Source organism: Gorilla gorilla, chromosome 19 (assembly GCF_029281585.2).
Source record: "Gorilla gorilla gorilla isolate KB3781 chromosome 19, NHGRI_mGorGor1-v2.1_pri, whole genome shotgun sequence".
Lineage (NCBI taxonomy): Eukaryota > Metazoa > Chordata > Mammalia > Primates > Hominidae > Gorilla > Gorilla gorilla.
The window spans coordinates 95,338,769-95,356,487 of NC_073243.2; the positions used below are offsets into that span (position 1 = coordinate 95,338,769).

At 44.6% G+C, this 17,719-nt stretch overlaps 1 protein-coding gene across 1 annotated transcript in view; it reads left to right on the top strand.

The window, feature by feature from the left end:
• Window positions 1-17,719, top strand: part of MYO10 (myosin X) — a 267,318-nt gene that overhangs the window by 221,514 nt on the left and 28,085 nt on the right. Inside the window, exons 20-27 of the mRNA XM_019013445.4 lie at window positions 139-263; window positions 362-476; window positions 6,694-6,800; window positions 8,223-8,456; window positions 8,793-8,838; window positions 9,543-10,418; window positions 11,812-11,935; window positions 16,448-16,691. Coding sequence (XP_018868990.2) covers window positions 139-263; window positions 362-476; window positions 6,694-6,800; window positions 8,223-8,456; window positions 8,793-8,838; window positions 9,543-10,418; window positions 11,812-11,935; window positions 16,448-16,691 — 1,871 coding nt within the window. The remainder of the gene's footprint in view (window positions 1-138; window positions 264-361; window positions 477-6,693; window positions 6,801-8,222; window positions 8,457-8,792; window positions 8,839-9,542; window positions 10,419-11,811; window positions 11,936-16,447; window positions 16,692-17,719) is intronic.

The window sequence follows — 17,719 nt, forward strand, 5'->3', positions numbered from 1 at the left end:
TCTATTTCTGTGTAGGTTCAAGATTCTCGTATGTGTTTTGAAGCAGGGGTAAACCAATGATGGAGGTGGCTTTATTAAGCCTCCCTTGTCGAATTCCATTTTTTCTAATGGTATCCCATCTTTTTTTGCATGGTTTAGATGCCAGACCAGTTTGACCAGGCGGTTGTGCTGAACCAGCTGCGGTACTCAGGGATGCTGGAGACTGTGAGAATCCGCAAAGCTGGGTATGCGGTCCGAAGACCCTTTCAGGACTTTTACAAAAGGCAAGAGGGAGCTGAATTGGATTCTCTTTCTTTTCAAAGGGGTTGGAGAAAACAGGGAACCATCGCAGAAGGTGACCCTGTGTGTCTTCACGTTGCAGGTATAAAGTGCTGATGAGGAATCTGGCTCTGCCCGAGGACGTCCGAGGGAAGTGCACGAGCCTGCTGCAGCTCTATGATGCCTCCAACAGCGAGTGGCAGCTGGGGAAGACCAAGGTACAATGCGGAGAAAGAGCAGCTCCCACCGAATCCCTGACAGATCTCGGGGTGATGCTCACAGGGTTTAGGGCTCCATGACACCACTATACAATTGTTCTTTCACATTGGGAAGATACTCCTGTTGCCATGCCTACCATAACCTTTTGTCTCCCAAACAGTTACTATTTTATTTGAAGTGAAGTCCTTGACTTGTCAGGGACTCTGTTTCGTTAGAGAACACATTGAAACATCTCATCCTAATTGTTTGTGTGTGGGTATTTGTTCAGGCAGTAACAAATGTTGGCAGACGAGTAACAGTACTTTGGAAGTATGAGGCAGCCCCCAGTGTCTACGAAGCGATACCCCAGACCCTTCTAACTTTCTCTAATTCAAATACTGGCTTTTATCCCTGCAACCAGAGCAGCGACTGAGCGAGAGATCAGTAGCCGGTCTGAAATCCTTCCGGTTGTCAAAAACTCAGTCCAGAAAGCAAAAAGGAAAATCTGCATTTGAAGATGCTGTTGGGGCAGAGGCTCCTTAACCCCCTTTTCCAGATAGGAGCAGAGTATGGGCAGTCGGGCCTGAACTTAAAAAATTACTCATAAAATTTGTTGTATGACTTCTTCTTTCTGGATCAGGGAACTGCCAAGAACCTCGTTTGGCTTCCACTCTCATTCCCCACCCACCTTCAATGACTTGTCACATGGGAAAGACAGCAATGTGACTTGACACAGAAATGCAGGCAGCTGAGGACACATGTGTCCTCGAAGAGTGAATCCTCATTCCCGCTCCTTCTGCCCTTACACACAGCAGTGCAGTGTCAGAGAAGTATTTTAAAGCTTCCACTCATAATATGCTGTTTTTAATCTAGAAGTTTCTTGCTTTATAAAAAGAGGAAAGGAAAGAGGGAGAAAGCGGGGGGAGAGAGAGACGTATGTCTTGCAGTTTGACCAATGTGAGATTGATGACAAGTACTTAGGCTTCACCTCCTGGACATTCAGCAAGGGAAAGTCATGATGGACCTACTACCTCCCTGCTCTAGGGAAATGTTTTACTCTGACGGATTTAAGATATAAACACAAAACAGGGTAGAGATAGCATACAGAGATAATCACATGAGCTAGCTATTGCTTTGTAATACATTACTGCAAACTTCGTGGCTTTAACAACACACATTGATTATCTCATAGAATCTAAGGGTCAGAGCTGGGGCATAGCTGAGCTGGGTCCTCTGATCAGGGTCCCCCGAGCCTACAGTCCCTGTATCTTGGGGCTTTGTTCCTTTCTGGACCTCAGGGTATCTTCCAGGCTCACTTGGTCATTGGCAAAATTCATTTCCCTGTGTTTTTGCAGGACTGAAGTCCCTGTTTTCTTTCTAGTTGTTGGCTGGGAACCACTCGCAGCTCCTAGAAGCCCTCAAAGTTCCTTGACACATGGCAGCTCACTTCTTTCAGGCCAGCAGGATAACCCCATGCTCCAGCGTAGGACGGAGTGTTATATGATGTAATGTTCTCACAGAAATGACATCCCGTCACCTTTGCTGCAGTCTAATGGCTAGAAGCAAGTCCCAGATTGCACCCCCACTCAGGAAGATTGAAGAGGGTTGTAACCCACTGGGGGCCACCTGAGGGTGTGCCCCCCGCAGGTGATAGGTCTCTCTGCCTGGAATCTTACTCTCCACTCCTGTAGCCAACTCATCTTTAGGTCTTGGCTTAGAGGTAGACTTTGAAAGGACTCCTTTTTTGACATTCCTCAGTGCACCCTACAGCTGGGGTAAGCCCCCTCCTCTGTTGTCCCAGGTCATCCTCTTCTTAGCTCTGATGTAGACTTCATATGCTGTCCTGTTGTCTTGCTGTTGGCTTCTCTACAATCACCCAGTAGAGCATGTAGAGCTGATTGTTCATTCTACACAGTGCTGAGCTTAATCAGTGTCTATGAGGTGCTGAAAAACTATAAGAGGTGACACAGGATGTCATACATTTATTAGGAAAACTTTCTGAAGAAAATGGCTCAAGTGGAGCTCTTGGCAGTGCAATACAATCTGCTCTGATTTTGTTTAATCAAAAAGAAATTGCAAGCCAGGCACAGTGGCTCACATTTGTAATTCCAGCACTTTGGGAGGCTGAGGCAGAAGGATCGCTTGAGCCCAGGAGTCTGAGACCAGCCTGGAAAACATAGTGAGACCTTTTCTCTACTGAAATTCAGAAAAATTAGCCAGGCGTGGCGGCACGTGCCTATAGTCCCAGCTACTCGCATGGCTAGAGTGGGAGGATTGCTCGAACCCAGGAGGTCAAGAGTGCAGTGAGCCCTGATCATGCCACTGCACTCCAACCTGGGTGACAGAGTGAAACCTTGTCTCAAAAACAAAAAGAAATTGCATTCTCTATAAACGAGTCACCTCACTGCCTTCTACAGTGGAGTAACATTAGAGATCATTAAAACTCAACCCAGCCATTAACAGTCTTTTCTGGGCTCCAAGTACTAATCCAACTTCACTTAGAATTTACATTATGGACATCAGGCCCAAGGCAGGCTTGGGACGTAGTGTAGCATAGGGGACACAGAGACATGGGCGTTGTCCTCAGTTTACTGTGTTGGAAGATAAGATATTCACACACAGTGGATGAATTAAATCATGCAGTATAATCTTTTTAAAGGAGTAAGGAAACAGCTTCTTCAGGAGAGAGATCCCTATGGATTGAAATGATCAAGGAAGTATTCAAGATGAAGAAGTTTTTAAAGAGGAGTTCAGTTTTAATTGGTGAAAAGTTGGGAGTAGAAGTTGGATGGAAGTTTATTTTTCCACAGACATGTTAGGAAGTAAATGCAAACATCAAAGCATTTGAATTGTGCCTTCTTGATAGCTTTGATCTTGACCAGTGTTTGATTTACATGTTGGATAGCAGGTGTTTTGGTATGTTGCTGCCAGAAGGTCTTTCTGTTTAAAGCCTCAAACCTCTAATGAACTTCTGGTCTTCTGGTAAAGGAATGTCTGCCGTACGCAACAGGCAAGTTTAGCCAGTGTCGAAGGCAGCGAATTAGACATGGCCCCACGTCTGAACTGGCTGGCTTATCCAAAACATATTTGTTCTTGTAAGGCAAGCATTCTTACCTAGAGGACTGGGGAAGCATTACTAGGAATTGAGGCGGCCTGTCGGATGCTTCATGGCACAGCCCGTGGGGAGGAGATTGCAATGTATTTCCCTGCTGAACAGCTGCGTTTACGGTGACTGAGGTGGGCAGCTGGTCCCTCTCCTTCCTGGTTTTGGCTTTTCCCACTGCCTCAAGGATTCCTCAAGACTCAAGACTTTTACTTTTCTGACCCTCTGGACTTCAGTGTCAGACTTTTCTTCCTCAGTTCTGTGGCAATGAAGCATGCAGGAGGTATTTTTATAAAGACAGTGTACTAGAATAACCCACAGGATCTTAAGCTACCTAAGAAGATAAAAGTGAAAAAGAACCACGTGAAATGGTTCCTGTTGGATATTGAGTCAAGTTCAGCCAAGCAGCACCTGAGTGGGTACCACCCTTTGCTCAGCTGCTTTGGTGCCTGCTTTGATGCCACATTCCCAGTCACTAGGTTGTGCCAACTTGGCTGAGTCCTGGGAACATGGCAAAGTGACACAAGGGCTCACAGAAACACTTTCTGTATTAGTCTGTTCTCACACTGCTAATAAAGACATACCGGAGACTGGGTAATTTATAAAAGAAAGAGGTTTAATGGACTCACAGTTCCACATGGCTGGGGAGGCCTCATGATCATGGCAGAAGATGAAGGAAGAGTAAAGGCACGTCCTACATGGCAACAGGCAAGAGAGCATGTGCAGGGCAACTCCCCTTTTTAAAACTATCAGATCCCGTGAGACTTATTCACTGTCATGAGGACAGCATGGGAAAGACCCGCCCCCATGATCCAATTACCTCCTACCAGGTCCCTCCCATGACACATGGGAATTATGGGAGCTACAATTCAAGATGAGATTTGAGTGGGGACACAGCCAAACCTATCACTTTCCTTCTGTCATTGTCTAATTCAGGGTTCGTGTTCTTAATGAAACTGACAGGTCCCTAAAAGCATTTTCTCTATTTGTTTGCCCTTTAGGTTGGTGAAGGAGAATGTAAATAAAGATGTGGAAGAATACTTTTTAAAAACATTTATTTATTTATTTTGAGAGCTGTCTTTTTAATGGACTGAAAACTAAAGCAAGTATTTGTCTGATTCTGATTCTAACCAAGACATTCTTTTGACTTCCAATGGTGGAGAAGACCTTTGTTCCTTCACAAAGGTTTCCACTTGTTCACGTCATCGCTGTGTCACTCATGAGAGTTGACACTTTTGTCTCTTTCGTCACCACCACCCCCTTCCCCAAGGTTTGGCTGTTATTTTTCCTTTTAAGCACTCATAAGAGCAAAAGCATTAGAGTAAGATATGTAATACCAAACAAAAATCTCAAAGAGAAGTTGAAATACTTCCTTAAAAGTCCAGTCTTGATGAAAACTGCTTTTGCTACATGGTTTTGGTATGTACAGGGAATTCTGTATTTCTGAACATCTTTAATGATGATCACATCCAACAAACTTTACACTTGTAGCTTCTGCACCAACAGAGTGTATATATATATATATATTCTCATGTATATGTATATGTGAATATATATGTGTATATATGAGTATATGTGTATATATATGAGTGTGTATATATGAGTATGTATGTGTGTGTATATATATGTGTATGTATATATGTATATATGTTGCTTTGAGACAGAATCTCACTCTGTTGCCCAGGCTGGAGTGCAGCAGCATGATCTTGGCTCACTGCAACCTCTGCCTCCCAGGTTCAAGCGATTCTTCTGCCTCAGCCTCCCAAGTATCTGGGATTACAGGCACCCCCACCATGCCTGGCTAATTTTTTGTATTTTTAGTAAAGGCAGGGTTTCCCCGTGTTGGCCAGGCTGGTCTCCCAACTCCTGACCTCAGGTGATCCACCTGCCTCGGCCTCCCAGAGTGCTGGGATTACTGGCATGAGCCACTGTGCCCGGCCAACAGAATATATTAATTGTATTATAAGGAGAGGATTATATGAAGAGCTTTCCTAGGAGAATGATTTGTGATGGAGTTTTACCCAGAGCAGGAATAGGTACGGCTGTGAGTCACAAGGTGGTAGGACTCTTTATTTGCTTTTTTTGCCCAAATGTCATGGAGGACACAGAGCAGAGAACCTGGAAAAATGTGCCATTGGGAGAACGTGATGCACCATTTTAGGCCAGAATGACTCATGGAAGCGTAAAGTAAAAAATTGCGGAGACACCAAAATGCATCTGTGTGGATTGTTAACAAAAAAGCATGAAAATATTTGATACTGGTTGTTATAGGGAATCATTCAAAATTTCTTATGTGTGTATTAAATCTGAAATGGCAAAATTAAAAGCTACTTTATCAAGAGAAGGTCCTGGGATTTTCATATCTTTTCAAAAACTAGGAATTCTGATACAAAGTGCCAATTACTTGACACACTTATTTGATAAGCAGAGGATGGACGTGTCCATTCTCAGACATAGGCAAGCAAACGGCTACAATTTATTTAGTCCTGATTCCGCTGTGCTTGTGATAGTCAAACTGAGATGTAGCTGAAATAATTCAGTTCTCTTTTTAAACTCAGTTTTCAGAATTATGTTCTTAACGTCAATATTTTGAGTGCATTTAAGTTTTTGAAGCCAAGATACTCTGATTGTAATCACATAGCAGGCACAAAGAAAGGATTTCCACATAAAGGCAAAATAACGTTTTAGAAATTTCTTGGCTTCCCTTCCTTCCTCCTTTCCTTCCTCTGCTTTCTGTATCTCTGAATCATATTATGTAGACTCAATGTAGTGACCATTGCTGGTCCATGAACTATTTGTCCCAGCCCATGATGTGTTAAGTGTTGAGAAGCTTAGATAGCAATTTGGTAGTCATCTTATGCCTGTTGAATTTAGTAACAATAACCATAAAAGGCACTTGTATTTTTATGCAGCATTTTTGTTTTTCCTTGTAATATATCTTTGTTGGATTTTGCAACTGTTTTAGCCCATGACAGGTGGAACCTTTAAAAAGCACTATTCTAGAAAGCATGGCCATGTGGTGGATCAAACTAAGAGAAAAAAGCCTTAATTCCAGAAGATATCTTTGACTTAGAAGTGCCTTCCTTCTGCTGGCCATGTTCTTTGCTTCTGACATGTGACTCCCTCCTGAGCAGGTCTTTCTTCGAGAATCCTTGGAACAGAAACTGGAGAAGCGGAGGGAAGAGGAAGTGAGCCACGCGGCCATGGTGATTCGGGCCCATGTCTTGGGCTTCTTAGCACGGTAAGAACCCCACGCTGAGGGGAGAAGGCAGGAAGCTCCATGAGGGGGTCCTTCCTTCCCAGTGTGTTCCAGTGGAGTGGCCTGAGGTTTTTGAATTGACGGGAGCCTCAGGTCAGGCCTCCTAAGCAGCCACTCCCGAAACCTAGCTAGCCTGACTGGGCAGCAGGTAGGAAAGGGAGCTCTGCACTTTTTGACATCTCAGGTAGAAAGAACAGTGACAGCAGGGAACTCTACTGAGATCTATTTATTTATTTGAGGCAGGGTCTCACTCTGTCTCTGAGGCTAGAGTGTGGTGGCACGATCATGGCTCATTGCAGCCTTGACCTCCTGGGCTCAAGCAATTCTCCCACCTCAGACTCCCAAGTAGTTGGGACTACAGACACACACCACCATGCCTGGCTAATTAAAAAAAATTTTTTTTTTAGAGATGGGTCACTTCATGTTGCCCAGGAGGGTCTCAAACTCCTGGGCTCATGGGATCCTCCCGGCTGACAAAGTGCTGGGATTACAGGTGTGAGCCACCGTACCCAGCCTTCTCCTGATATTTAAATTGTTTGCTTACTTCCTCTGTGTCAGGTCTTGAAGACACAGCGGCCTGGCTGTTCACCTTGGTGTTATCATTTTGGCTATAGAGACCCATCCTCCAGCTGTTTGAGGAATGAGGTGACTTCTTTTTTTGTTGTTTTTTTTTTTTTTTGAGACAGAGTCTCACTCGGTTGTCTGGCTGGAGTGCAATGGCGCAATCTCAGTCCACTGCAACCTCCGCCTCCCGGGTTCAAGTGATTCTCCTGCCTCAGCCTCCCAAGTAGCTGAGACTATAATAGGTGCATGCCACCACGCCTGGCTAATTTTTGTATTTTTAGTAGAGACAGGGTTTCACCATGTTGGCCAGGATGGTCTCGATCTCTTGACCTTCATGATCCATCCGCCTGCCTCGGCTTCCCAAAATTCTGGGATTACAGGCATGAGCCACCACACCTGGCCTGAGGCAGCTTCTCCTCATGTGCGTTTTAGTTCCGTCCACTATGCCCATGAAACGCTACGTGTTACATTTTCTGAAGCACAAAGCTGTCCTGCTGTGATGATTTTTTTCATATGAACAGGAGAATATATCAGATCTCTTTGGGAACTATTTACCCAACTTTCTGCCAAGACTACTTAAAGCCAACATGAGGGGTTATGTGTTTATTTAGCCAAGATAGTGATAGGCTTCTTACTTTAGTTTTGTTTGTTATTATTTCTTTGTTTTTCTTCTGTTTTGTTTTGACCAAAGGGGCCTCCTTGTTCTCTCCAGTTTCCATAATGAGAGTATGATTCTAAAACTGGGTCCTCTTTTGTCTTGTAGCCTTGATGTGAGCTCATTTGAATAGCTCAAAGCCTCATTACTTCAATGCCGATTCTCTTGTTTTCTTTCATTTTCAGAAAACAATACAGAAAGGTCCTTTATTGTGTGGTGATAATACAGAAGAATTACAGAGCATTCCTTCTGAGGAGGAGATTTTTGCACCTGAAAAAGGCAGCCATAGTTTTCCAGAAGCAACTCAGAGGTCAGATTGCTCGTAGAGTTTACAGACAATTGCTGGCAGAGAAAAGGGAGCAAGAAGAAAAGAAGAAACAGGAAGAGGAAGAAAAGAAGAAACGGGAGGAAGAAGAAAGGTACAGTACCTTTCTTGCTGGGATGAAACAAATGGATACATTTTGAGTGCTATGCTCGGTATCTGTCTGTGCAGCCAGAAATCCCAGCAGATGCCCCAGAACCTACAATTTGAAACAGTAACTCTAGGTGGCTAGAATATAAAATTCCTTGGCAGCATTAAAGACCCAGTTCTGTGAATATTTTTATTCATACAGAATAAATCCATGGCCAGAGGAAGGGGCTCTGTCTTTCATGCTTTCTATCTTTGGCAAAGCTGTTTTAAAAAGGTAGATCTCTCTGAAAAGTGGTTCCAGGGTTATTGTTGTTGATTTTCACTTTTTCTTTACTATTTTTAGAGAAAGAGAGAGAGAGCGAAGAGAAGCCGAGCTCCGCGCCCAGCAGGTAATGAGTGCAGTGACAACTTAGCCTCTTGTGTTTCTACTTCCTTCCCACTTCTAATGCTTGGACTCTAGGATTCAAAACTGAATTAAAGTAGAAAGATAACAGGAAGAACAATTTAAGAGGATGTGTTTATGATGCAATTTCTGACCCATTACAGTTGGGTAAAGCGTAGTGAATGGCTGAGGTTTTAGCGTGCATCACAAGAGTATAATTTCTCTAAATCAGTATAACCAGCGTGTTAGTTTGCTGGGCCCACCACAGCCAAATACCACAGACCGGTGGATTGAACAGTGGAAACTGATTTTCTCCCAGCTCTGGAGGCCGGAACTGCAAGATCAAGGTATCCTTAAGTTTGATGTCTTCTGAGGCCCCTCCCCTTGGCTTGCAGGTGGCCGTCTGTCCAGTGTGTCCTCACGCAGCCTTTTTTCTCTGTGTGACCTAGTCTCCTGTTCCCAAAAGGACACCAGTCATCTTGGATTAGGGCCTACCCTAGTGAACTCATTTTAACTTAGTCACCCCTTTAAAAGCTGTATCTCCAAATGCAGTCACATTCTGCAGTATTGGGGTTAGGACTTCAACCTATAGACTTTATGGGGACACAGTCCAGCTCATAATGACCATATTTCATCCTGGTTGCAAAGCGGGAGCTATGCTTGGACTTTTGTACTGAAGCCTTCTGAAATCTCCCTTCTGCTTCTGTCCAGGAAGAAGAAACGAGGAAGCAGCAAGAACTCGAAGCCTTGCAGAAGAGCCAGAAGGAAGCTGAACTGACCCGTGAACTGGAGAAACAGAAGGAAAATAAGCAGGTGGAAGAGATCCTCCGTCTGGAGAAAGAAATCGAGGACCTGCAGCGCATGAAGGAGCAGCAGGAGCTGTCGCTGACCGAGGCTTCCCTGCAGAAGCTGCAGGAGCGGCGGGACCAGGAGCTCCGCAGGCTGGAGGAGGAAGCGTGCAGGGCGGCCCAGGAGTTCCTCGAGTCCCTCAATTTCGACGAGATCGACGAGTGTGTCCGGAATATCGAGCGGTCCCTGTCGGTGGGAAGCGAATTTTCCAGCGAGCTGGCTGAGAGCGCATGCAAGGAGAAGCCCAACTTCAACTTCAGCCAGCCCTACCCAGAGGAGGAGGTCGACGAGGGCTTCGAAGCCGACGACGACGCCTTCAAGGACTCCCCTAACCCCAGCGAGCACGGCCACTCAGACCAGCGAACAAGTGGCATCCGGACCAGCGACGACTCTTCGGAGGAGGACCCATACATGAACGACACAGTGGTGCCCACCAGCCCCAGTGCGGACAGCACGGTGCTGCTCGCCCCATCAGTGCAGGACTCCGGGAGCCTACACAACTCCTCCAGTGGCGAGTCCACCTACTGCATGCCCCAGAACGCTGGGGACCTGCCCTCCCCAGACGGCGACTATGACTACGACCAGGATGACTATGAGGACGGTGCCATCACTTCCGGCAGCAGCGTGACCTTCTCCAACTCCTACGGCAGCCAGTGGTCCCCCGACTACCGCTGCTCTGTGGGGACCTACAACAGCTCGGGTGCCTACCGGTTCAGCTCTGAGGGGGCGCAGTCCTCGGTGAGTACCTGCCTGGCGTGTCCCAGTGAAATGGGTGGCCGGTCACACCCACCCCTATTGCATCCTCAAGTTGAATGAAGATATCCATAGGATATCTGTGCAAAGATTGCAGAGTTGTGGTCTTAGAGATCATCTTAAACCTTTTTCTTATTCCATAAGCCAATTGCATTCATAAGTAGAACTTTGATGTGCCTGTTTCAGTTTTAGCACAAAGCCCAGAGCTGAACTGTGCCCAAGACTTGAGAAAACTGGCTATTTATTTATTTATTGTTGTTGTTGTTGTTGTTGTTTTTGAGGTGGAGTCTTCTCTGTCATCCAGGCTGGAGTGCATTGGCAGGATCTCGCCTCACTGCAGTCCCCACCTCTCGGGTTCAAGCTATTCTGCTGCCTCAGCTTCCTGAATAGCTGGGATTACAGATGCCCGCCAGCACACCCGTCTAATTTTTGTATTTTTAGTAGAGATGGGGTTTTACCGTGTTGGCCAGGCTGGTCTTGAACTCCTGACCTCAGGTGATCCAGCTGCCTCGGACCCCCAAAGTGCTGGGATTACAGGCGTGAGCCACCATGCCCGGCCGAAAACTGGCTTTTTAAATGGAACTTTTGTTTATTTTATTTTATTTCTTCCTTCCCTTTTTTTACAATTTGAATGGAACTTTTAGCTTTGCCGTGCTGCGTTAGGAAATGAAGACACACCCTGAACTGGAACAAGACTTGCCAGGGGTGAATTGGCAAACTTTCCTTGTACTAACTTCACAATCCAAACCACACGATGTTGTTATTTCTTATAGTGGCTGTAAAGGAAGAAGTTGCAGGGCTTAAATGCACTTTTCCAGTTTCTGGATTTATCTGTAGTTTACTTTTATTTTGTCGCTTTGGTCGTGCATTGAATGTTCTCTTGACTTTCAAAGATTTGAAAATATATTTAATATAGTAATTCAGAGGGGGTGAACTCTTGCATGGTTTGATTAAAATTATAGCCTTAAAAAGCATTGTTAGTTTTAGGGCAGATAGCCTTTGGATTCAAGTATATCTTGTCTTTCATGTATCAATTCAACTGACCATTTGACCTTAAAAGTTGGTATTTTTAATTCCGAATTATTTGTGTGCTACCGTAAATCAGGCGTATTGCTTGTCAGTTGTTTTTTTTCTTTTTCCTTTTTCCTTTTTTTTTTTTTTTTGAGACGGAGGCTTGCTCTGTTGCCCAGGCTGGAGTGCAGTGGCACGATCTCTGCTCAGTGCAGTCACTGCCTCCTGGGTTCGAGTGATTCGGCTGCCTCAGCCTCTTGAGTAGCTGTATTTTTGTATTTTTTCAATGATGATACATGCTGGGTATCTTCGTGGCTTGCTTCGTGGCCTTTTCCCTCACCGTTGGCTTCTCTCTCTCTCGGTCCAGTTTGAAGATAGTGAAGAGGACTTTGATTCCAGGTTTGATACAGATGATGAGCTTTCGTACCGGCGTGACTCTGTGTACAGCTGTGTCACTCTGCCGTATTTCCACAGCTTTCTGTACATGAAAGGTATGACTGCAGCCGCCATGGAGTCTGGGTTAGGGGGAGAGCGAGGTGTTATTTTATCCGGGCTGATGGATGGGGGTGGGAAATAACGGAGGTGTTATTGTATCTGGGCTGATGGATGGGGACTGGGAAAGTCGTTCTACCTACCCTTACCTCAGTGTTGGGCCACTTAGATGAATGAAGGGACACCTTGTCATGTTGGTGTGACATGGGTGATGTGGTCCTACCAGCATGAACACAGTCGTGACTCCCCTGATTTGGTGCAGAGTGGCAGGACAAAGCATTTGCAACCACTGCCTCCAGTATCAGTCCTTCTCCCCTCTGTCTCTCCCTGTCTCGTTTTCCTTTCTTAGCTCTTTCTTCATCCTTCTATTTTCTCTCCCTCTCTCTCCCACTTTCTCTTTCACTGTCTCCCTCTCTGTCTCAGTCTCATTGCTCTCTCGCATATATACAGACATACAAACCAATGTGTGTGTTGCTGCTGCTGCTGGAATTAGTCGAGACCCATTCTCATGATAAACTGCATGTTCTCTCCTGCCAGGGATATTAGAGAGCCTAAAAGGATGTGCTAGACATGGGGGAAAGTGAAGATCTCACTGAGGCCCACTGCTCGCTTGAACTGCTCACCATACCTACTTCATGATGAGCATTTGCAGTGTATGCTTTGATTGTTACTAACATTTGAATATACTTTGCTGAACCTTAACACTTAGGGGCCTTGACGCACACTCCTTTTGGAAAATTATTTACTATTTATTTAGGTATTTATTTAAGACAGGGTCTTGCTCTGTTACCCAAGCTAGAGGGCAGTGGTGTGGTCATGGCTCACTGCAGCCTCGAACTCGGGTTCAAGCCATCTTCCTGCCGCAGCCTTCATAGAAGCTAGGACTGTAGGCGCACACCGTCATGCCAGGCTAATTTTTTATAGAGATGGAATCTCACTATGTTGCCCAGGCTGGTCTCCAACTCTTGGCCTCAAGCAGTCCTCCCACCTTGGCCTCCCAAAGTGCAGGAATTGCAGGCATGAGCCACCATGCTTAGCCAGAAAATTATTTAGTTATTTAATTGGGACCTCGTATTTATGCTTTGTTCCTGTTCTTGACTCTGACTCGTGACTCAGTGACAGGGATAATAAGAAACCATAATCATCACCAATTTTGGGCAGGAGTTTTACGTGGATGGTTAAAAAGAAGGGACCGTCCTGTTTCTCGCATGGACCTAGACTGGAGAGAGGAGAGAGTCGAGAACGTGGGGATGGGCAGGGATATGAGAACCTTCCTCCCCAGGTCTCCTCTTCCTGCTTTCTCCCATCTTTGATTTTTAAATTTGTCTTCTCCTTCCCTTTTCTTCACTTTCCTTTTTATTGCCGTCTTTCTTCATTTACATTTACATTTTCTTTTTTTTGTCTTCACCACCATGAAAACCTTTTTTTTTTTTTTTTGAGACAGGATCTCGCTCTGTTGCCCAGGCTGGAGTGCAATGGCACAATCGTGGCTCACTGCAGCCTCTGCCCCCCGGGTTCAAGTGATTCTCCTGCCTCAGCCTCCTGAGTAGCTGGGATTACAGGCACACGCCAATGCCCAGCTAATTTTTGTATTTTTAGTAGAGACAGGGTTTCACTGTGTCGGCCAGGCTGGTCTCGAACTCCTGACCTTGTGATCTGCCTGCCTTGGCCTCCCAAAGTGCTGGGATTACAGGAGTGAGCCACCGCGCCCAGCCATGAAAACCCTTTTATTCCATTTTCCCTTTTCTTTCTTTCTGTGCTTCTCTTTTCTGTTAGCTTCTTTACATTTTTTTCCATGTCTTTTGTTATCTTCAATATTTTTTTTCTGTTTTCTTCACTTGTGGCTTTGTTTGCTGGATTCCTTTTTTGCTTCACCTGCTCCTCTTAGAAAACATGGGTCTAGTGACGACTGTCAGTCATTTGCCTTTCAGAGTTCTGCCATCCTCAGCTTTGGAGCCCCACAGTGCTCATGAAACCCCTAGAAGGTTTGGTTTAGGGGAGACTTTTAGTAGGACTGTTGGAATGAAAAGCATCAAGGGTGAGGTAGCCAGCACTGGAACACCTGACAGAGGAAAAAATGTCATTGCAAATCAGAACCTAATGATCCAATAAGTATTTAATCATAGCATCTTAAGATTTTCTCAGTTAGAAATCATCTTAACTGTTTTTACTAATATATAATTCCCATTCCTCAATTTTTAATTCCCTAAGTTAATTTGAAAATTCTCTTCAATATTCCTCTTATTTTTAATGTATGGCGTTGATTTTTTTTTTTTTTTTTTTTTTTTGAGACAGAGTCTCGCTCTGTCGCCCAGGCTGGAGTGCAGTGGTGCGAACTCGGCTCACCACAACTGCCGCCTCCCAAGTTCGAGCTATTCTTCTGGCTCAGCCTCCTGAGTAGCTGGGATTACAGGCGTGCGCCACCACGCCTTACTAATTTTTGTATTTTGAGTAGAGATGGGGTTTCACCATGTTGGCCAGGCTGGTCTTGAATTCTTGACCTTGTGATCCACCTGCCTCAGCCTCCCAAAGTGCTGGGATTACAGGCGTGAGACACCACGCCCGGCAGCATTGATTTATTATACAGTTACTGAATTAAAACCAGTAAGAGTAGGAAAAAAGTAAAGACACATTCAAAGTATTAAAATCAGGGTCAAAGAAGTTAAATGGGTGAGTTTTCGGCATCTCTTAAAGCTATTGTGTAAATGCAGCCTCATTTAATATTTAATAAAACTTTAATTAAAGCAGAGCCAAAAAGTTTCAGAGCAACTAATGAATGAAAAAGAAAATCTAATCACCAATTTATATTTTATGGGCATAAATAAATTTTTACAACCAAATAACCTACTAAAGATGTTTGCAATTAGGAAATTATAGCATTAAGTGATTCTCTAAATGATGAATTATCAAGAGAGGGCCTGAAATTGCAAAGGGAGGGCCAAGAGTGAGTGCTATCAATACAGAAGAACAACAGATTAAATAAGTTAATGGTGAGAGCTGTCGTGATGACTCTTCTAATCTTCAAAACAACTGTGAATAAGCTTTATCATTTAACAACAACAAGATAATAGAATAATTTTGCACAATTTTCCTGCAGGCTTGTTTTGAGAAACCCAGATTAAAGTCACAAATCAAAACACTAATAATGTTTCATTCTGGTAGCCGTTGGCAAGTTTGCCATATGTTAGGACACGGCTCTGCAGCTTGGCACAATTACCAAAGATGTCTCAGCTAGATGAGCAGGGGCCTCTTGGACAAAAGGAGGGAGAGGAGTCTAGAAAGTTCAGTGAAGCAAGTGCACTGTCTGGTTTTCACACAGTGAACGCATAAAAGGATAGGATTATACTTACTTTAAATATCCCATGTTTAAATGACCCTTATTTTCATTACTGGTTGGTCAAAAGAAAATAATGTGTGGACAGTCTTATAATAACAGATGTGTGTAAGATGTTGATCTTGAGCAGGTTGGGGAATCTGGAATACAAAATTATCCTCCCTGAAGAGCATAGCAAGATTTTTTTATCCTATGAAAGATAACATCTGTATATTTAAGTTCAAATCTTAGTGTAGTTTGTACTCTTGCTTTCTTTTTTTTTTTTCATAGTCTCAGTCTTATACCTGTAAACCATTTTCAGATGATGCTTTTCTTTGAAAAGATGTTTTTCTCCAAAAAGCCATATTGTCTTTACCTGTGTAAGTTAGACTTTATCAGTCAACCCTGGCATCACTGGTAATTCTTGTTCGCACATTGACCAAATATGGAAGGAAATGGGTAAACTTTGTTTATTTTTTGAGACGGAGTCTCACTCTGTCACCCAGGCTGGAGTCTAGTGGTACAATCTCAGCTCACTGCAACCTCCTCCTCCTGGATTCAAGCGATTGTCCTACCCCAGCCTCCCAAGTAGCTGGGATTACAGGCACACACCACCATACCCGGCTAATTTTTGTATTTTTAGTAGAGACAGAGTTTTAGCATGTTGGCCAGGCTGGTCTCGAACTCCTGACCTCAAGTGATCCACCCGCCTCGGCCTCCCAAAGTGCTGGGATTACAGGCATGAGCCATCGCTCCTGGCCCAAAAAACGGGTAAAGAAACTGGTAAACTTTGACACCATGTTAAAATAATTTTCCCTCTCTGGTGCATTTTGGGATAAGCCTGATCCATACATAGGGACATGGTTCTCACCCTTGGCTTTTGACTCATTGCTGGGTTAGAGTGTCAGTTCATTACTTGCTTTTCTATTGGCTCCTTTCAAAGCTTTCTCAGCTAAGTGAGCAGGAACTCCTTTGGATAGAAGGATTCTTGTATAATCCAGCCTGGCTGGTGTGACATCTGTGTGGTGCCCCCAGGCAGGAGCTAGCAGTGCCACTCCTCACTGAGGGGTCTCTGCAGTGCTGCGGCTGGGGCAGAGTCTAAGCTCGGCTAGACCTTAACACCTGCTATGCATGTTGTTGTCATCCAATTTGACTGACTTTTCTTTCACCCCTCTCTACCCAATCTCGCGGGGAACAGGTGGCCTGATGAACTCTTGGAAACGCCGCTGGTGTGTCCTCAAGGATGAAACCTTCTTGTGGTTCCGCTCCAAGCAGGAGGCCCTCAAGCAAGGCTGGCTGCACAAAAAAGGGGGGGGCTCCTCCACGCTGTCCAGGAGAAATTGGAAGAAGCGCTGGTTTGTCCTCCGCCAGTCCAAGCTGATGTACTTTGAAAACGACAGCGAGGAGAAGCTCAAGGGCACCGTAGAAGTGCGAACGGCAAAGTAGGTTGCTAAGCCTGGCTGTGGCCCGATGGGTTGCTCGGTGGTTTATGCTGGTGGTCATAGAGCCACGCTGTGCAAGTTCCTTGCAGCGGCAGTAGCCTGTAGTAGGTGTCCTGATAATTCAGTTCAGTGGGTTAAATTACTAGGAAACTGGGAAGCAAGACTTAATCCGTGAGTACTTTGCTTTTTGTGATTACACTCAGACATGTGGCTGTCATTTGGAAGACGGCCAGCCAATTGGATCTGGAAGTTGCTTAGTGGAAACAGAATTGTATGTGTGGAGGAAGAATGGTGTGAATTTGGAACAAGTGGCTGAGTCTTTTTATGGGTTAATGTATCACTTCCAATTCCTTACTCCAGCTGTTGCCAGCAGATAAATTAGCTAAATTAAAAGCAGACAGACTGGAGGAGTTTTCCGAAATGAATCACTTGTCTTCTGTTATACCAGTGTTGGTTATACTAGCCATCCCCATTCCCAGCAATGAGAGGAACAGGGCTGGTCTTCAACTCCAACATGCCCCCTTTTCTGCCACACCCTTATAGAACCAAAGCTTTGGACTATTGAGAGCCTATTATTTTTGTTAAAAGACTAAGTAATGTTTCCAGAAAATTGTTGGGAGTTACAGGCAGCTGGTTTTCTGGGGTAACTAGATACTAAGCCTGAAAACATGTTTGGGGATAACCTGTAGCCGTACTCCACTCAAAACTGAGTGACCTCAAATATTTAGAAAAGTAGTAAAATAATCTTTGAGGGATCAAATTAATGCCTGAAGTCAGGAGCCTTAAAAGTAAAATGTTTCTAATCAGCCAGCATCCGCAACTTCAGAAAAGTATTCATTGTAAGTGGAAAGTTAAATGAGGAGAAGAAAGTCTTTTATGTATTTGATTGTAAGGGAAATCTCATGTCTCTGCAGACGGCAGAATATTGGACATTTCCAGGCTGTCCCTTTGGAGTTCATGAGGTGCGGGAGTGCGCTTGTGAGAATCCTGGGTCTGAATCCTGCAAGGGTTCACAGCAAGGCATGGCT